General features: G+C 50.8%; 2 protein-coding genes across 5 annotated transcripts; one reads left to right on the forward strand and one right to left on the reverse strand.

Annotated features, from left to right (window-relative positions):
- Positions 1-5,344: 5,344 nt before the first annotated feature.
- On the reverse strand, positions 5,345-8,231 carry EIF1AD (eukaryotic translation initiation factor 1A domain containing). 3 transcript variants are annotated; one of them, XM_036859881.1, is made up of 7 exons: positions 7,710-8,231; positions 7,157-7,222; positions 6,883-7,057; positions 6,629-6,735; positions 6,418-6,528; positions 6,198-6,245; positions 5,345-5,662 (listed from the first exon to the last, which is right to left on the reverse strand). In XM_036859881.1, the coding sequence occupies exons 3-7, from the start codon at positions 6,967-6,969 to the stop codon at positions 5,518-5,520; spliced, it is 498 nt and encodes a 165-aa protein (XP_036715776.1). In that variant the 5' UTR covers positions 6,970-7,057; positions 7,157-7,222; positions 7,710-8,231; the 3' UTR covers positions 5,345-5,517. The 3 variants fall into 3 exon arrangements, with proteins under 3 accessions (XP_036715776.1, XP_036715777.1, XP_036715778.1); XM_036859882.1 differs by having other exon boundaries at positions 6,883-7,079; XM_036859883.1 differs by lacking the exon at positions 7,157-7,222.
- Positions 8,232-8,282: 51 nt separating this feature from the next.
- Positions 8,283-10,002, forward strand: BANF1 (BAF nuclear assembly factor 1). 2 transcript variants are annotated; one of them, XM_036859885.1, is made up of 3 exons: positions 8,283-8,394; positions 9,074-9,221; positions 9,472-10,002. In XM_036859885.1, the coding sequence occupies exons 2-3, from the start codon at positions 9,099-9,101 to the stop codon at positions 9,616-9,618; spliced, it is 270 nt and encodes an 89-aa protein (XP_036715780.1). In that variant the 5' UTR covers positions 8,283-8,394; positions 9,074-9,098; the 3' UTR covers positions 9,619-10,002. The 2 variants fall into 2 exon arrangements, with proteins under 2 accessions (XP_036715780.1, XP_036715781.1); XM_036859886.1 differs by lacking the exon at positions 8,283-8,394 and adding an exon at positions 8,575-8,734.
- The last annotated feature ends 4,461 nt before the right edge of the window (positions 10,003-14,463 follow it).

The raw sequence follows: 14,463 nt of genomic DNA on the forward strand, positions 1-14,463 counted from the left end.
GGTATGACCCCCAGGAGTTAAATGGCTGATGAGAGAGGGAGAAGTCGAGATTAAAAGGTTTTAGGAAGAAAAAAGAGGTTATTAGGTAGATCACAGAATCACTGAGGGCTGGAGAAAAACATAAGGCCAAGCTTAGATACAATGCACCCCCCCCCAAATCACACAAATACACCCGATAAAGTGGGAAACAGGGAATTCCCTGGTGGTCCAGTGGTTAGGACTCAGTGCTTTCACTACCGTGGCCTGGGTTCAATCCCTTGTCGGGGAAATGAAATTCCTGCAAGTGATGCGGCTTGGCCAAAAAAAAAAAAAAAGAAAAAAAGCAGGAAACAAAGGAGTACTTAAAGGAAGATTTTTAGCCCTAAATGTACTAGAAAACAAGTCTGAAATTAATTAAGCATACAACCCAAGAAGTCAGAATGAGCAAATAACCCCAAAGAAACAGAAGGAAAAGGCCAATAAAGTAGACAGGTATCTTGCGAAGCTAGTCAAAGAAAATAAAATACACAGAATTCAGGACAACGTGTGTTGTTTTGGGAATTCCCTGGCAGTCCAGTGGTTAGGACTCCGGGGCGCTCTCACTGCCCCGGGGTTCAATCCCTGGTTGGGGAACTAATATCCCACAAGCTGCATAGTATGGCCAAAAAAAACCTCCCAAAACAGAAACGACAAATGTTTGTTGTTTTATCTGCTCTCACCCCTTGCCCCCTTTTGGGTAAAAGAACCTCTCTATTCCCTGGGAAACGCATGTCATATGGGTCAGGGAGCCTCATCTCGCCTCCCCTTATTCCCCCTACTCAGCCCTGGCCAGAGTGGTTACCAGGAGAGGGCAAGTGACCAGAGCAAGACCAATCGGTCTTCCCTGAAGTTCATGGATCCTGAAGAAGTAACTCTTTGTCTGTCAGGACCAAGTGCAAACTGGAGCTTCCTGAAGAAAAAACCTACAGGGAGAAAGGGATTGCTCAACCAAGAGGAGTGCAGACTATCCAATAAATAAATGAGAGCCCTGACGAAACCATGCTGGCCTAGGTCAGCTCTGCCTAAAGCTCTGCCCGGAGACTGCAGACCAATGAGCCGTTGTTTGCTTCTGCTGGTTTGAATTAGACTTTTGTCACTTTTAAGTAAGACAGTCCCAAATGATACAAATAGTACGCATGATGTTTTGCCAAAAAAGGCTTAAGTATACATAAAACGCACAATTCTAAAAAAATATAAATTACCGAAATTGACTCAAGGATAGAAAACTTGAATAAAATGCCACAGAAAAATTACAAGGCAGGCAAAGATCTACCCTTAAAAAAGGAATCAAGCACAGATTTTATAATTAAAATTCAATCAAACCCTGAAGAAACAACTCCTTTTCTTTAAAAAAAAATTAAAAAAATTTTTTTTATTTATTTATTTTTGGATAGATTGGGTCTTCATTCCTACACACAGGCTTTCTCTAGTTGTGGCGAGCCAGGGCTACTCTTCGTTGCGGTATGCACGCTTCTCATTGCAGGGGCTTCTCTTGTTGTGGAGCACGGGCTCTAGGCCAGCGGTCTTCAGTAGCTGTGGCACGAGGGCTCAGCAGTTGCGGCTCGCGAGCTCTAGAGCCCAGGCTCAGTAGTCGTGGCGCATGGGCTTAGTTGCTCCGTGGCATGTGGGATCTTCCTGGACCAGGGATCGAACCTGTGTCCCCTGCACTGGCAGGAGGATTCTTAACCACTGCGCCACCAGGGAAGTCCCAAAACAACTCCTTTTCTATAAATTACTCCAGTCCAAAGAAGAAGATTAAATGTCTCCAAACCCATTCTACAAGGCTAGCATAATGCTGTTGTCAAAATGAGACACAGAGATCATTAAAATAAAAAATGAAATTGGCCCAAGGATACAAAAATCCTGAAGAGGGCTTCCCTGGTGGTGCAGTGGTTGAGAATCTGCCTGCTAATGCAGGGGACACGGGTTCAAGCACTGGTCTGGGAAGATCCCACATGCCGCGGAGCAACTAGGCCCGTGAGCCACAACTACTGAGCCTGCGCGTCTGGAGCCTGTGCTCTGCAACAAGAGAGGCCGCGATAGTCAGAGGCCCGCGCACCGCAATGAAGAGTGGCCCCCGCTTGCCGCAACTAGAGGAAGCCCTCGCACAGAAACAAAGACCCAACACAGCCAAATAAATAAATAAAAATAAATAAATAATAATTAAAAAAAAAAAAATCCTGAAGAAATAAATATAAAACTAAGCAGAGTTTACACCAGAATTTAAGAATGGTTCAACACCAGGAAACCTAATCATGTAAATCAGTACAATAATAAAAAAAATCTTTTGACTATCTCATAAATGTCAAAATTCATCACTGTTGAATAAAGGAAAAGAACAGTAAGTTGGGTACAGAAGAAAACATCTTCAGCCTAATGAAGTTTATCAACCAGAAACCCAAAGCAAGAATAATATTTCATGATGAAACATGAGAACAATTCTCACTAAGAGAGGAACAAACAAGGGTGCCATTCAACATTATACTGGAAGTCCTGGCCTCCATAATTCACAAGGAAAAGAAATGAGTGTAAAGGACAGGATGAAACTGCCGCTGGTAGAATACGATTTGACACTCTATCCAGAAAGCCAAGAGAATCAACTGAAGAACTCTTAGAACTAATGAGCATTCAGTTAGATAAATAGGTGGGCACACAGAGATGGACAGCTTTCCTACCTGCCAGTGATGGCTGGAAATGTAATTTCAAAAGAACCCATTCATAACGACAAATAGCTCTAAAATTCTTAAGACTACATTGAACTAGACCCATATGAAGACAACATTTTTTTTTTTTTTTTGGCCGCATGGCTTGCAGGATCTTAGTTCCCCAACCAGGGATCAAACCAGTGGCCCCTGCAGTGGGAGTGTGGAGTCCTAACCACTGGACCACCAAGAAATTCCCAGAAGATGACATCTTATAAAAGAACACACATAACTCATTTCTGTATAGGAAGATCAAAAACAACTGTTAAGTACCACTCCTCTCCAAATCACACTATGAGATTTAAAACCACACCAATAGAAATTGCAACAGAACTTTTAAATGCAATGACCAGTTCATCCTAAAGTTTTTATGTAAAAGAAAACAGGAAAATTCCAAGGAACGATGGGGCAAGGGTGAGGGAGAATGAGTTATCAATCATGCTATAAAATATGGCGCGTGCACACACAATCAGTGGGCCAGATTCCAAAGAGATCCATATATATGCAGGAATTTCATTTATTTTAATAAAGGTATTTTGAACCAGTGAGCAAAGAATGAACCACTCAATAAATGGTATAGGGACAAGTGGCTAGCCCTTTAGGGAAAAAAAGTTAGCCATCTTCCATACAAAAATAAACTTCAGATGAGTTAAAAATACACTCACATCTTCAACTTACCTGGTTAATTTTTTGCACATGAATGTATATACATACATTTCTATACGTGTGTATATACACACATAAGCACACACACATGTGTATGTATGTATTTAAGACTACACTAAGCAAGCGTAAAAAGAGATTGAATGAGGAGCAGGTAAATGAAGCGGTAGCCGGAGAGGATGTGGGATCAGTGACAGGTTTTTTTCTGGTTGTTTTTCAGATGGGAGATTGTATAGCACCTTTGATGCTAACATACCCAGTACAGAGGATGACAAAAACCAAAACTCACAAAAACTCCTTAAGTAAAGAGAGACAGGCTCCGAAGCACGAGAGGAAAGGCTTAAGTCCCACTGGATTACAACGGGCAGTAAAATGACAGGAAGATCCATGAGCACAGTTGTAGGGTTGGTAACAGAGAGGTAAGAGTTCCCTCCGATGGTTACTATTTCTTAATGAAGAATGAGCTACAGTCTGTAACTAGCAGGACAAGAGGGATTTGGTAAAAAAAAAAAAAAAAGTTTTCTGGGGTTTCCCTGGTGGCGCAGTGGTTGAGAGCCTGCCTGCCAATGCAGGGGACACGGGTTCGAGCCCTGGTCTGGGAAGATCCCACATGCCGCGGAGCAACTGGGCCCGTAAGCCACAACTTGAGCCTGCGCGTCTGGAGCCTGTGCTCCGCAACAAGAGAGGCCGCGATAGTGAGAGGCCCACGCACCGCGATGAAGAGTGGCCCCCGCTCGCCACAACTAGAGAAAGCCCTCGCACAGAAACTTAGACCTAACACAGTCAAAGATAAATAAATAAATAAATTTATTTTTTAAAAAAAGTTTTCTAATACGACATCCCAGGGTAGATCTGCCAGGCAGTGCTGAGTGGCCATCTGAGGTTTGTAATTACGAATTTAAGGTAAAACTAATGAACCAGGTTGGCTGTTTTCTCTAACAGTTACTTGCGTACAAGCAGAGGTAAATGACTGGGTTGACCAGGGTTAGGTTTTACTAGATGAACACGATGGAGGAAGAAAGGGAGTACAGGGCGTAGACCACGGAATTGATGCTGCACAGGGAAGGAAGTGAAGATAGGAGATGACGGTGAGAATGTGGCAGGGCTGGAGGATGAAGATAAAGAATTTCTGTGGGGGGCGGGAGGGGTGGTAGTTGAGCAAGGAGGCCTGGAGGTGGTGATTGTACAGGTTTTTGAATTCAAATGGTGTTGCAATTTCTAGTGACGTCAGGGGTCCAGAGAGTGACTACGGATATAGGCAACAGGCCTGAAATAGAAGACAAGGGCATCAGTGATGGGGACATCAAGCACCTAGGTGGCCACAGCGTTGAACGGGCCCATCCATGGGATGTAGAAAAACAATGATGGAAGCAAGGGTAGAAGACTCTAAGCCAGGAGGTAAACTTCAACGTCTGAGCAGTGACTAAAAGGTGAATGCCAGCAATGAAGAGGGAGAATGTACAGTCAGAGGTAAAAAGCTTCCAAGGAGAAGTGGGATGATGTGGTTTGCACGAGGGCTGAGGAGTGATGGTCTGAGCAGCCACGAGGAGGCCACCAACCAGGGCATGTACACAGCAGCATGGAGGTGGGCGCTCCTGCAGTCACAGGTGACTAGAAGAGCAGGGAGAACAGCTTACGAGGCACTGTGAAATTCATCCTGAGGGTCTCTTAGAGGCAGATGGGCACTAAGTCCCACTGTGATCCTGAATGCCTGAATCAGTACTAACTGCAAGCAGGCAATGAAGTGGGAATGCTCCAAGTTATTAACTACACGCAAGGAAGCACACAGGGCCTGGCACTTACTAAGTGCCCAATGAGAGAGGGAGAAACTAGGAAAGATTCCAGCCATTTCCCATTTCCTGCCCATTCAGCCCACCTGCCCATGAGGCCACCACCTAGGAGCAGTTTTTAACTTTACCACATGTCCCTCCTTCCTCCAAAGAGCCACTCCGACACCAGCATAAGTCACCACCCACCAGGGGTTTAATTCTCCTATGTCAGAAAGTCAGTTCAGAGAAGGGCCCTGCCTTGTCCCCATCCAGGGGGAAAGATCCACAGAGCCTCCTGGGAATGGCCAAGCTCAGAGGAGCCAAGGACTAGTCTCTGAGCAAGAGGAGAAGTGGGTCCCGGGGTCTCAGGCTGTCTCCTCTTCTTCACTCTCCTCCTCACTCTCATGATACTGTCTGCGGTTGGTGTTAACAAAAAGGTCAGAATCATCTTCAGAGCTGGACTCTTCTACTGATGACTGTGGCTCAGCTGGGAGTTCTGGCTGAGCCTGTCTGCATCGGGGCGGGGAGAAAGGACAGTTAGCCCAATGCCTTCTGGGGAAACCAAGAAGCCCCACAAAAAGGAGGACCATATGGCCAAGCAGTCAGGGCTCAGCGAGTCAGACACAGAGAGAATCGCAGGAAATTTGGCCAAGAGAAAGCGGCAAGAAACTACCTCCTCCTCACCCCCACCTCAAAAGTTTGCTAGAGCTACTGATTTTAATAATGATTCTACTATAACCGATACTCAATGAACCCACATTGCTTACCAGATACTATGCTCAGCAATTTTACAAGCATTAGTCTCTTTAACCCTTACAAAGCTCCCATTTTACAGGTTAATCTGCTTAAAGTCACTCAGTTATAACTCGAAAAGCCGGAACTTTAACCCAGGGGATCTGACTTTTAAGCCATACTTTTAACCACAAACTTAGAAGCTCTCACCAGGGACCCTATATAGGAATGAAGGAAGGTTCTATTTCCCCTCAAGGTACCAAGGCCTGAAGACCCATTTTCTGTCTTCCCTACCCCAGGACTTGTGCCTCACCTGTTCCGGTTGTTGTGTTTCTCAGCCACTTCGGAGAAGGCCTCAGGCCTGTGCCAAGAGAAGAGCCGAAGTCAGAAAGGACAGACAAACCCCTCAGCAAAAAAGCTATTTCCAGCTGTTCCTGCCTGAGATGCCATGATCTTCCCTCCCCTAATTCCACAGCTAGGAAGTAAATCCTCCAGAGAAGTAGGGCAGCCAGTGACCAAGGGGACCACCCTACCAGAGCCCCTCCTTCTGCAGAGAGCGCACGTGGTCTTTGCAGAGCACAAAGGAGATCTCAGCCTTCACCTTCTCTCCCTCTTCAATAGGGTCAACGATGAGAAAGTCCCCTGCAGGTAGAGAGGAGAAAAAGCACAGTCAGTCCTGCTTGCAGTGGCAGAAACTGAGGCCATAGGAAACGGTTCTGTCTCCAAAAGGGCTGCCTCTCTCACCTCTTGATCCAGATGTTCTTGCGGTATTTGGAGGGCATGCTCACCAGGAAGCGCTGCCCCTGGGCTGTCTCCACCTCATGCAGATTGTTCCCTGGGGTCCTGAGTACCTGGTCCAGGAGAGACCAAGAACCAGTCAGCCTCATCAGCCAGTTCCAACACCTACTGAGCTGTGGTGCACCCTGTCCCCACCCCAGGGGCCCAACAGGAGTGGAGGGGTGGGGGAGGCTGAGCAGCTGGTCCCCAATGCCACTCACCCTCACGATCTGCTGCTGGTCGGAGGGCACCATGTGCTCCCCCAGCACCTCCTTCACCACATGCTTCCTCTTGGTGGCCTGAGACATGTTGGGTCCTGTCCCAGGGCGGTGAGGGATGCAGAGACTATCAACTCCTCCTCCTGAGTTTCTTGGATGGCAGGCTCAGAATGCACGACTGTTTGAAGATGGGGAGAAGCCTTTTACTGAGGAGTGACACAGTGTCCTGGTTAAGAACATGAGCTCTGAAATCCAATTGCTTGGATTCAAATCCTACCTTGGTTACTTCCTGGCTGTTCAATTTCTTTAGACCTCAGAGAAAAGCAGTAGCTAACTCAGAGCACTGTTATTAAAAAAAATAATCGTAAGCAAAACACTTAGCACAGTGTAAGGCACGTAAAAAAACTCGTATTATTCTTAAGTACTGACATGACCACAAAAACTAAATACGTGTTCTAGAAAAATAAATCATTCTGGCAACCACTTGGGGAAGGAGTGAGATAAACCATTTCTTCCTCAACATGCTTGTACATCCCAGGTGCAGCACAACCACACAACACAGATGCTCAATCTCTCAACACAGTACAGACACAGACAAGTTAGGAGAATCCAAGTCAGGAACGAGTTAATTAAAGGTCAGGGCAGGCTGGCTTGGTCTTCGACATGTACTGTTTCTGACTTGGGTACTGAAAAAACAAGGACTAATGCGTACTCAGGAGACTGATGGCTTCCAAAGGAAACTCCGACGTGTCATCCCTAGTTGCCGCCCCCTCCCCTCCTGCCTCCCTATTCCGGAGGAAAAACGCTCAGAGAGAAAGCCCCATACTTACTCTCTGGCCCTCGAATCCCAAGGGCGCTGCCTGAAAGACCCCGCTCTCCAGGCGGGACGCTGAGATCGGCTCGTCCACAACTCACTTCGCAGCTGAGCCAATGAAAGCCCAGAAAAAGGACTTGCCTGCGGTCACGACAGTGGAGTTGTCTTGGACTCAGGTCTCCGGCGCCTCCGGTTCCCGTCAGACTCTCGCAAGCCCGACAGCGAGGAGGACGTCGCGGGTCAGCCTGAGTCGGACACCGTACTTCCGGCGCTCTCCCGGAAGTCTCCTGGCCACGCCTCTCTCCTTGTCCGTCCCTCTAACTCTTCCCACCATCAGGTCGGCCAAGGCTAAGTCCTTTAAGTTCCGGATGCCGTGCAGCAGAGAAATAAAGTTTTCTTATCACAGACCTCTGCTCCCTGAGACCGGAAATGCTTCCCGAGAAGCGAGACCACAGAAGGCAGCCCGGCCTCCCGCGAAGCAACCGGAAAGGAGCGCCTACTAAGGGCGCCCTCAAGGTCCGGGGGTGCCTCAACTCGGTGACTGTAAGCGGCTAGAAGTGCCCAATGTAGTTTTTTTTTTTTTTTTAAGGCGGCCCTTGAGGCGACCCGGAAGCGGAAGTGGAAGAAAGTTCTAGTGGGTTGAGGGATCGGCGGGAGCAGCCGGGTGGTGGGAGAAGCCGTTACGGGAACCGGAGCTGTGGGTGAGTGCGAGTCGCGGAGCAAGGCCCGGGCTGGAGGTCGGAGGAGGCGCGGGGAGGAGGGGGAGGGGAGGGGCCGCAAGTGCTGCGACGGGCCAGAGGATGCGCTCTCGGACGCGCCCTCTGAGAGGGTTTGGCCGCGGCACGGGGAGGGGGCGGGGCGCGGCGCGTTGTGGACGGGCCCGGCGGCTTGGGACGCGGAGAGGGCCGGCGGCGTGCAGCTTGAGGGGCTGGCTGAGCGGGTGTGTGCGCTCCCGCTGCGCCTTCGCTCTGTGAGCAGCCTGTGGGGCGGGTGGGAGAGCCCTTCATTTGCTTTTCGGACCAGGTGGTCGTTCCAGGCTGGGTAAGTGCCGCCTTTGCCCAGCCAAGGTCACAGAGCAGTGAGAGCTTTAGGATGGGCCCTGGGTACTGACCGACGCCTTTTGTCCTGCGTGCGCCACCTGGTAGGGCAGGATAGTTTCTCCTGTGGGGCGGTACCAAAACGCAGCTCCCGCAGGGAGTGGCAGAGACCTTTGTCTTGAACAGTGAGGAAAAGACTCTTCTTGGATCTGTGTTCTCATCCGTAAACTGGGGGAAATCGAGAAAGCCTCCCTAACGGATGTTCTAGCTCTCTCTTACTGTGAGATTGCCAGTGGGCCTTCGAGAGTTTCCGGGTTTTTAGCCGTAACCTCCCTTTTCTTAGGATTCCCAGATTAAGCCTGATCAAGATGACAACCTCCCAAAAGCACCGAGACTTCGTGGCAGAGCCCATGGGGCAAAAGCCAGTGGGAAGCCTGGCCGGGATTGGCGAAGTCCTGGGCAAGAAGCTGGAGGAAAGGGGCTTTGACAAGGTGTTGGGTGGCTGCGTGCAGCCGGGGAGGGCCGGGGGTGGCCGACTACAGTGCTTCCCCGCGGCTGGGGAGTGAGGAGAGTGCGTGTACCTGTTGGGGATGGGCGGTGGTGTGAGATCTGCAGAGCCCGCTGGCTGGAGCCTGCCCCGTCTCCTGGGCTCCTGTGCTGGGAGCGGCGCGGAAGTGGCCTTCTTGTTCTCAGTCCCACAGAGCGCTCAGCAGCCCGCCTTTTGCTTTGCCCGTCTTGCAGGCCTATGTGGTCCTTGGTCAGTTTCTGGTGCTAAAGAAAGATGAAGATCTTTTCCGGGAATGGCTGAAGGACACGTGCGGCGCGAACGCCAAGCAGTCCCGGGACTGCTTCGGGTGCCTTCGAGAGTGGTGCGACGCGTTCCTGTGATGCTCTCTGGGGAGCCCCCGACCCCGAGCCCCAGCACTGAGTCTCCAGAGTTTGCAGCCAAGTGAGGACTCTTCCCCTGTCCTCTATGAAGGAAACGATTGCTGTTGTCGTGCGCACCTCCCATGTACTCCAGGGTCTTCTGGGAGTTCTCTCCCCTCACCATTTCAACTTTTTTGGAATTCTTATCCTTGCATGCATCCCCCTTCTCCTTTCTCTGCCAGTTTCGTGACAGCAGTTACCAGCTTTTCTGAGTGATTCCTGGCCCTGTCCCCGCCCCCCTGCCCCCACCTCTGGTCTGTTTTATGCCATTTGGCCCTCTTTCTGGCAGAACGGTCACTGTCCTTGTAAAGTTTTTTAAATCAATAAAGTCAGTGGCCTTCATGACTGGGCTTTGTACGTGAGAAGTAGGCGGGCTGGGAGTGGCCTATTCCTCAGGGAGTGACCAGGTTTGCCGCCCTCCTTACCAGTGCAGATCGAAACTGGCAGCTTCCTTCCCACTCCGGAGGGCAGCCATCCTGGCCACACAGGCCTTGGGCAGGTGCCTTGGCGTGTCTCAGTCCTTTAGTAACGTGGGAGAGAGTTTGGGTTGATCCCTTCCTGGGATCCAGATGTCCATGTGGTCGGCAGCTGGGCTAGGCAGCACCTGGTGGAAAAGTCAGTGGCGTTCAGAGCTACTAGGAAAAGGGTGGCCGAGATGTGGGTGAAGGTTTACCTGCCAACTGTCCGGTGCTCTCCTGGCCTCTGGGAGGAGTGGGCGGGGCTCCTGCAGGCTGCCCTGTTCTCTTAGGGAGGCAGAGTGTGAGCATCGCAACTGGGGTAGGGGCTTGAGTGAGTTACACGTTTATCTAGTATATTTTCATCTTTATTTCGTTGAAGATTTAGTATGAACTAAGTCCAGAACTAAGATCTTTGCAAACACTTTTTTCTTTCACAATAACAAGTGACTGTTTCCTCTTCTACGGGTGAGGAAGACTGGTCCTCAAAACATAATATGGAAACCTGAGAGCCCTGTGTTCCTTGGTCATGGCGCTTGGCCTCTCTGAGACTCAGTTTCCCCTCCTGGAAAATGATGTTGTAAGGATCAGATGCAGTGCTGGCGTTGTTCAGGACACTGGCACACCTGCACCGGCACCTCAGCGAATGTTCACAGCAGCTTTGTTTATCCTCAGAGGGCTTACAGTCTGGTGAGGAGAGAAATGACAGATAATAAATACAAACATTGGGATAATATGAGAAGATTTCCACGATCTCAGGGTAGGGAAAGATTAAGAAAAAGTTGATAAATTCAACTCCATTAGAGAAACTTTAGTCATCTAAAGATACCGTAAAGCAAGTGAGGAGCCTAACCCACGGGTGGAAATATTCGCAACACACACAGACAACAGAGGACTCTCTAGAGCACGTTCAGAGCTGCAATCAAGAAAAAGCAGACAACACAACAGGATAATGGGTAGAAGACGTGGAAGGCAGCCACAGAGGAATACCCAGGTGGTGAATAAGCCTGTCAGAAGGTGTTCAGTCACATTCGTAGTCAGAAATGCAAACACGATGCCATTATACGCTCACGGAATTGGCAAAAATTTGTAAGTCAGATGATACCAAGTGCTGATGAGGAAGTGGAGCCACAGGAACAGATATCCAGCTGGTGGGAGTGTAAATTGGTATGAACAGTTGGGGAAAAGGGTGTTCGCCAGTAAAACCGAAGACCCACCCTGTGAGCCGGCAATTCCGCTCCCAGGGTTGTGACTGAGGATGCGCACACCTGCACCAGCACTTGAGCGACTGTTCACAGCAGCTTTGTCTATAAGGGCCCCCAGCTGGATCCCTATGTAGGGATCTCCATGGGTGGTAAAACTAGAGGAAAAAAAAAATGCTTATTGCAAAAGTCGATGGTAAAGAAAAAAGTCGGGAGTGACTGCCTTTGGGGGAGGGAGGCGGGTGTGACACCTGGGACCGCTTGGGGCTGGGAGTGGCAGTTTCCACGTTTTGCCCTGTGTGGTGGTGATCAGATACGTTCTGTGTACTTCTCTGCACGTTAGCTATATCTGAGAACAGTAGAAGAAAGATAAAAGGGAAACCAAAAATAAAGACCCGAGGATCGAGCAATTAGGTGATTACTCAGAAAGTATGATGGTTATTAGTAGAGATGAAGGTTCAGTGCAAGCCTGGGTCTGGGAAGTGTGAGAAGCTCCCCTGGAAGGTCACCAGGTGGCCGGAGCTGGGCCCAGCTTGTGTTAACAGGCTGCTGCCTGGGAGGGTGCCAGTCTGAAGACCAGACTGAGGTGGTAATGTGGGCTGTCCCTGGAGTTTCAGGCCATACTGTGTTTTTCATGTTACTCTGGTTGGGTCCAGGGTCACCTTGGAGTCCCCTCAGCCTTGACCCATGTGCTGTGATGCTGTCACACAGGCCTGGTGTGCTTAGGCAGGGGCTGGGCAGGGCCACGGCCTCTCCCTGCTCAGCCTTGGTACTGCCACATGGTTACTGGCACTCTTTGAGGTAATGGAGACTCGCTCATCTTCCACGATGCCCTTCCTGCGGCTCCTGTCCCTGCTGGTTGCTGGGGGCCGCCCGGTGGAGCCCTGTGGGACGGGCTTCCCTGCCTCACGCACAGGCTTTGTCTGTGAAGGGGCTGAAGCCTGCCTTCTCACCTCACCCTCAGGCCCAGGCAGTATCTGTGACAGGTTGGTGGGCCCCGAACCCTCGATCTGGTCTTCTTTGTGCGTCGCACCCAACTTCCGCATCAGTCCTGGAGCCGAAGGAGACCAACGGCATCTGGAATGTTCCTTGTGACACTGGCCTCTCAGAGGCCCAGCCCCGCCTCAGCCAGCAGGACAAAGGGAACAAGGCCTAGAACATTGGAGAAAGCAGACCTGGGTGGGGGTGGGTAGGAGGCGGGTTATCTAGATGTCAGCCCACATTGCCCGACAGGATGTGCCTGGCCGGAGACATGGGTGGGCCTGGAAGTCAGCAAATATTGACCCGGTGCTCCCCCTCCCTGCTGCACCCAAGCCAGAGCTTAATGCCCTGAGCCAGTCTATCATGAGTTCCCAGATCTGCCCCAAAGCTTGAGGTGGACCCAACCCATGCACTCCGGGGTCCTGAAGGGGTCCTGCTGCCCCTGGGGAGGAAGTAGGGAGAGGCTACAGGGCAAACCCAAGCCCAAGACTCACCTCGCCACCTGCCCCAGTGGCAGCCCAGAAGGCGTGAAGTACGTGCTCGTGACCGTCACACGCGTACATGTGAAGTACGTGCAACCCCCTTTCATGTTGCCTCCTCCCCGCAGGGACCCAGGGCTCTCTCTACTGTCACTTCTGGCCTTGACGGATGGTAGCTTGAAAGAGCCCGCCAGGCCCGGCTCTGTGCTCAATTCCTTCCGTGTGACCTGGAACAAGTTGCTTCACTGCTCTGAGCCTCAGTCTCCTCCTGTGTTAGCTGGCGCAGGTTTGTGAAGATTCAACCAGCTAATGAACGCGAAACCCAGGGCACTTGGGAGAGCTCCTCCCCAGAGGGCAGCTTTAATCACGGTCGGATCGCAGCTTTCCTTGCCACACAGCCCCTTTTCCAGGACGTGATCCAGCAGGAAAGGGGAGACGAGCCCTGGGCAGGGAATAACTGCGGCCCAGCTCAAGGTTCAAGGAAGAGGGTTCTGGGAGCAGTGTGAAGGCCCGGGGTGACGTGATCCCGGGGTGAAGGGGATATCGAGGGCCCACCCTGGTCAGCAAGACCCATCAGCCAGGGACAAGAGAGGGGTGCCGTGGGCAACCTGGGTTGGGATGTCTGGGTCACAGCAAAACTGAAAGCTGTGTCCTGTGGCCAGTGGGGATGGCCCATCTGAGCTCAAACCTGGCCCAGGCCTCCTTCTGGAAGCCAGAGTGGTCCAGACTAAGCATGAATGGAGTCCAGGCTAAGACTCTTTTCCAGATGAGACCCAGCCCTGGGAAAACCCTTCCCGGGGCACCCGCGCCACCAGGGAGCCTCCCTCTGCACAGCAGACCTCATATCCCTGTGGAGCGGTCCAGAAGTCACACACTAGGATGCTGGCACATGGTTGCCCCCCAGCCCCCACCCCTGACCCTTCCCCTTTGACCCTGCATTTTCTCCTTGTAAAAAGAAGTAATAATCACTGCTTCTGCAGCGCTGTTATGAGGATGAGAGAACATATGTTGAGTCCCTGGTGCAAGGCTTGGCTCATATCAGGAGCCTGATAATTGTTCATTTCCCTTCCCCATCCCTCTTTTCTCACCAGGACACCACTTCTAGCTGAGTGAGTGACCTTAGACAAGTGTCCTGACCTCTCTGATTAACTTTCTTCATCTGCAAGATGAGCATGATGGTTACTAACTCAGGGTGCTTACGAGAACAGACCAGTGGGTGAAAAGTCTTTGAAAATTGTTAGGTTGGCATGCAAAAGATTTGCTGGTGTCGGCGCAAAGGAATAACAGGTAGAGTAGGGGCAAGTGAGGTGGGGACCCCCTGGCCCTTGGTGAGTCAGAGACTGGGCCTTGGCTTATTTCCCGGGGAGCTGTTGGAGTTTAAGTGTGGCCACAGCTGAGTTCCAAGTAACAGGAGAGCAGATCCGGGAGAACCCGAGGAGACTCCTGGCCCCTTGGGGCTGCCTCTCCACCTCTCCCTGGGCTGCGGGCTTGGGCCTCTTACTCCCCCACTCCCAGCTTCTCTCAGGTTGGGCTCCTGCCTCTTGGCCTCTTCATCAAGCCAGGCTCTTGCCAGCTCTCACACAAATGGGTCTGTCCCTTTAAGGCAGACACCTGAGCCCACAACAAACTTGAGACTGTCCCTTGGCATCCAAAGATTGTTTTTCACAGCTGGGCTGAGGGGGTGGGGTA

The sequence above is a fragment of the Balaenoptera musculus genome, chromosome 8 (assembly GCF_009873245.2).
Source record: "Balaenoptera musculus isolate JJ_BM4_2016_0621 chromosome 8, mBalMus1.pri.v3, whole genome shotgun sequence".
In the NCBI taxonomy this organism is placed as follows: Eukaryota; Metazoa; Chordata; class Mammalia; order Artiodactyla; family Balaenopteridae; genus Balaenoptera; species Balaenoptera musculus.

What these genes read in the sequence shown, in the direction of transcription:
- BANF1 (XM_036859885.1), top strand. Translation starts at nt 9,099, where the DNA reads ATGACAACCTCCCAAAAGCACCGAGACTTCGTGGCAGAGCCCATGGGG. An exon ending in AGGAAAGGGGCTTTGACAAG is followed by an intron (nt 9,222 to 9,471) that starts GTGTTGGGTGGC and finishes CCCGTCTTGCAG; the next exon opens with GCCTATGTGGTCCTTGGTCA.
- EIF1AD (XM_036859883.1), bottom strand. Translation starts at nt 6,969, where the DNA reads ATGTCTCAGGCCACCAAGAGGAAGCATGTGGTGAAGGAGGTGCTGGGG. An exon ending in ACCAGCAGCAGATCGTGAGG is followed by an intron (nt 6,736 to 6,882) that starts GTGAGTGGCATT and finishes CTCCTGGACCAG; the next exon opens with GTACTCAGGACCCCAGGGAA. An exon ending in AAGAACATCTGGATCAAGAG is followed by an intron (nt 6,529 to 6,628) that starts GTGAGAGAGGCA and finishes CTCTCTACCTGC; the next exon opens with AGGGGACTTTCTCATCGTTG.